A 5089-nucleotide genomic window follows, 5' to 3' on the forward strand; every position below is an offset into this window, starting at 1 on the left:
TTAAATACTACTCAATTTTTATTTAACTCATATATGAACAAAAACCTACAAGCGAGTTTAAGTGAGACTATCGAATTTGAATATATAAATAGCCTGATATTATCTGTGGGTATGTTTACATGAAAAGTACATGATAACAATTAAGAACCTGAACCTGAAAGTTATTTATACACGATTTTGGAGAACTGACGATGACTTTTTAGTCAGAGTTAGTTTCCTGAAATAATTTTAATTAAGAACTTTTAAGCCTGGGCAAGACAATTTTTTTAAATGAGTGTATGATGAACAAGAATAATGATTTTTCACATGAAACTAATGAAGGCAAATACTAAATATATTTCGTAAAAATAGCTAACGTAAATTCCCTACAATGTTGTTGCGGCGGTGTACATTTGTAGAAATTTTGCAACCGTTGCGATATTGCCTATTCTGAAAAAATTACGTAATATAATTATTTTGAAACAGAATAGCAAAATGGGGAGAAAAAACCCGTTACTTTGCAACATTTTCGTATCTTGTTGCAACGAAATTAATTTTCTGTTTTAGTGAATATTTATATAAAAATACAAGTTGAAACGCGTTATTTCCTTGTGGAATGTGATGTTAGTGTCTATTTTATATTTGTCTGATCTATTTTTAAACCCAATTACCGCACAATTCGTCATTTTTAGCAAAAAATTTTGAGCTCCTCGCGGTGCAACTTGACCTTGAGCACTGACAGCCCGCTCGCTCGTGTAAGCCCATAGGGCGTCCTACAATTTGCCTCACTTAACGTGTGCGGGCTAGGTTTCTATGCGTTATTATTCTAAAATTGCATCATTTTCAAGACGAACAAAACAGCCGTTTTTGTCTGTAAATTATTATTGATAACGATTTACCTACTTAAGCTAATAAAACTAAGGACCAATTATTTGGCCCAATATTATACTGTTCATTTTAAGAGCTCGATATAACTTGTCGAGCTATTTCCTCTTCTACTTCCTTCTTGTTATAAGTATATCGTTTTATTGTATATGTGACCCAGCGTATGAATGCTTGTTAGGTACGCGTAATTGCAGTATCCTCGAAGATATGCACGTTAGATAATACGTATCTCTATCAAAACTATTGCAACCTTCTACGAATTTCAGAATTTAAAACTTTTACTGAGATATCAACCGGCATATCAAGAAAAGCAGCTATCACATTCTGATTACCGCCTCCATATCGACTAATATTTACAAAAACACGTTTGCGACAAGCTTATACATGAAATTATCTAGTTCGTAACCTTGGTTTGGTCAGTATCGTCGCGTCAGTCGTCCGCGCTTGCTGTATATTCATTCAAAATGTCCCAACAAGGCCCCGCATTCGACGTGAACGCTATGACCCTGACCCGATGGGTGCTGGCCCAGCAGCGAACGGCCCCAACAGCCACTGGAGACCTCACACAGCTGCTTAACTCCATACAAACTGCTGTAAAAGCTATACAGTCCGCTGTGAGAAAAGCCGGCATCGCTAAACTGTTAGTATTTTTATCTTTGATTTAACTAAGTAACATTAAACGGTTTATTTAGTTTGTGTATTTTGTGTATAAAATTTTGTCGTCTGAGGTCTGAGGTAATACGTACAGTGAAACAAGAGGCAGAATGAAACAGTGGCATGATAATTATTTTTTATGTAAATAACAAGTTCTCGTCACGCCATCTTGCCTGCTTGTCATTTGACGATGCGAGGGCTCAATATCAAGAACTAGTAATGCCAAATTATTGCATTTGGGTCTTATTTCGGCGAAAATATTTGTGTAGTATAGTATGTATGGTGAATGTTTTTTGTTATAGTTCATAACATAAAATAATACAATTTAATATACATTATATTACATTAATAGGTATAAATACATTGTTATTAGATTTTGTTTTTTGTTTGAGAAGACTTCGGTGCACTTTGAGACAAAACACACAAAAAGCAAAAAAATAAAAAATACATACAACAAGAGGTTAAAGTTGGTTCTTTCCTACACCGCACTAATTAGAAATTTTAGAAGGAAGAAAGTCTACGTATATACGTACTACTACTTATTTCACGTACCTTTATTTATGAATGTATTAATTATTAAGTAAAGGAAATTATTTAGATTGTTCTGATTGTGGCGATTTGTGTTGTAGGTAGTTCCTCTAATTTTTAACCGACTTCAATAAAGGAGGAGGTTCACAACTCGACTGTATGTTTTTTTGTATGTATGTTACGTGATAACTCCGTCCGGCATTTGTGAACCGACTTTGATGTGTCTTTTTTGTTTAAAAGAGAATACCAGTGGTCCCATATAATTTTAATGCATAAAGACTCATTTTGACAAATAGCGCCTAAAATTTATTATGAGGAGCAATTATTTTAATGGTTGATTTGGCGATGTTCCAATTGAAGGCATTTTTCTTTCTCAATATACTTTAAGAAGTGAGAACAGATTTTTATTATGTCCGGTGTTAAGTCCCGTATAGTGGTGAACTAGGATATGTATCCGGGTTTGTGCACTTTCCGGTGACTGATTTCATATATTAACAGGTAATGACAACTGGAAAGGAAGTCATAAATACGTAACGTTTCCAAGCATTAATACCCCGAACAGCTTCAAGTAAATTTATTTGATGTCTCCTAACTGCACAGTAGCCCTCGGGTCTTTATTAAATTTAAGGTTGTTTAAATAATCTGATGCATCTGTTTTTAAAACAACAACAAGTAATTAAATTAATGAAGTAAGTAAAACACGTGTGCTTCACAGAGGATACTGTACTTACTGCTGCAAGGGCTAATTCAAAGGAACTCGCAAACATCTCGCCGAATTATTTTTCTCAATACTAAGAATTTCATAAGAAACATTCTTCTGTCTTGTAGCCACGGCATATCCGGCGAAACGAACGTGCAAGGCGAGCAAGTGAAGAAGTTGGACGTGTTGTCCAACGACTTGTTCATTAATATGCTCAAGTCTTCCTTCACCACCTGTCTCCTGGTATCCGAAGAGAACCCTACCGTCATACAGGTGCAGTAATCCGCCAACAATAATATAATATTGTATGTGCATAGGCCACATTAAAAATGAACATTTGTGATAACATATTATGAATACTACTGCCTATCTTTCGGACTCATTCTTTAAACTCGCCGACTGGAATAATTACAGCCAGCACCAATGAAAAGTTAAAATAATTCGGAGAAAACACGTCGTTCACATCGATCGAATATCTAGTCTATCGAATATTTTTATAACTAGTCGTCCATCGACCACGAGTATGGCCTTATCACATTATTAATACTTTCCATTAAACGTCCCAGTTCGTTATCTGCAAGAGGTCAACTTCCAAGCACATTTAAGAGAAATAAAGCGTTATTTCATAATCAAGATATGACAAACAGTTACGTAGGTATTTATTTTCAACTGAACCAAACCCCCGCCTATCGTTGATACCGCCTGAACAGAATTTTAGGTTTTTACCCACATTGCTAAAAAGTTCTCATCTCTCTCGACCTAAAAATTATTGTTTGGATATACGAGGTATAGGCTCGAAATTTTGAGTGACAATATGTATATGAAACATTAAGGCTCCGCATGTCTTAGATATTCAATTTTTCAGGTGGAAAAAGAAAAAAGCGGCAAGTACGTGGTCTGCTTCGATCCTCTTGACGGCTCTTCAAACATCGACTGCCTCGTCTCAGTAGGCTCTATCTTCTCTATTTACAAGTAAGCTAATTAAGTATAATATTGTATTATAATTTATATAATATTTTTATAATAATTTTATAATATTTTTATAAAAATTTATATAATATTGTATTGTAATTTTTTCTGAGTATTCGATCTTTGTATTAATAATTATAACAAACTAGTGGAGTAATTTCACAAAAAATCATTGAATATCAATTCAATAAAAATGTAATATAATATTGTACTTAGATACAATAATGTGTGCTACAGTATATGATATAAACTTTCTGTTTTAAACACTCAAAGTAACCCATAATTTCCCTTTCAGAAAATCTTCCGCTGGTGAACCAAATGAATCCGATGCGTTAAAACCAGGTAACGAACTGGTAGCCGCTGGTTACGCCCTGTACGGCTCCGCTACCATGATGGTCCTGTCCATTGGCAAAGGGAAAGGGGTCAACGGTTTTATGTACGACCCCAGCATAGGAGAGTTCATACTGACTGACCCCAATATGAGGATACCTGAGAAGGGGAAAATATACTCTATCAATGAAGGTAAGTTGATAATTATTTTGGATTTGTTATACTGGCATTGGTTATTGGCAAACTTGTATTGCTCTATTCAGTTGAAAGTTTAAAAACGGACTTGGAACATTGTTACTTCAATAAATACATAAATGTATACTTAAATATTTATCGACTTCAATCACTAGCTGCTTGCCACACTTTTGCACAACGAACTGTCATTTTACTCCATCATCAAAAAAGACAGACTATATAAAAGCTGGAATAGCGCAATATTAGTATTAATAGCAGCAGAGCTCCTTGTGAAAGATTTCGCCCAGGCAAGTCACCTCACCTATATCTGCCGCCAAGCAGTAATGTAAGCGGTCGGATATTTAGTACCTATTGGAACGCCAGATGTCGCGACGTGTACCAAGTATCTATTTTTGTTTTGTTTTACATATGATGAGCTGCAATTTATCAAAGCTAATACTGTAATTTCTAGTGATAACAAAGACATCAACTAGAGGGCGCTTATTTCTCAAATTTTTATGAATACTGCCGGCTTTTATTTTATTTTAGGATTAGCCCATCTATACATATTAGCAAGCGGTAATTTATAAATTACTTTTTTTTTACACACAATGGGATATATTAGTACGCATATTTGTCAAAGGTCAGATAAAAATTTTAGCTCATGGTCAAAATTTGAATAATATTACAAGGGGAAACCAACGACTACTTGAATTTCATATTAAAGAGGAATTATTTTGATATCCACGGCCATTTACATAAACTACTTTCGGGCTATTGATCAGCGCATCTAGATATGGCGGGATTTTGACCTTTTTCAGAGTTACCATCTATAGTATGGAGATTAGCACTCCTCTTGAAACTAAAGCC

General features: G+C 34.7%; 1 protein-coding gene across 1 annotated transcript; it reads left to right on the plus strand.

Moving 5' to 3' along the window:
* The first annotated feature begins 1292 nt into the window (after positions 1-1292).
* LOC113234784 (fructose-1,6-bisphosphatase 1-like) lies at positions 1293-4335 on the plus strand. The gene is made up of 4 exons (XM_026470268.1): positions 1293-1504; positions 2875-3019; positions 3612-3718; positions 4011-4335. The coding sequence occupies exons 1-4, from the start codon at positions 1329-1331 to the stop codon at positions 4318-4320; spliced, it is 738 nt and encodes a 245-aa protein (XP_026326053.1). The 5' UTR covers positions 1293-1328; the 3' UTR covers positions 4321-4335.
* The last annotated feature ends 754 nt before the right edge of the window (positions 4336-5089 follow it).

Source organism: Hyposmocoma kahamanoa, unplaced genomic scaffold (genome assembly GCF_003589595.1).
Source record: "Hyposmocoma kahamanoa isolate Upper Pololo Valley unplaced genomic scaffold, ASM358959v1 86, whole genome shotgun sequence".
NCBI classification, from domain to species: Eukaryota; Metazoa; Arthropoda; class Insecta; order Lepidoptera; family Cosmopterigidae; genus Hyposmocoma; species Hyposmocoma kahamanoa.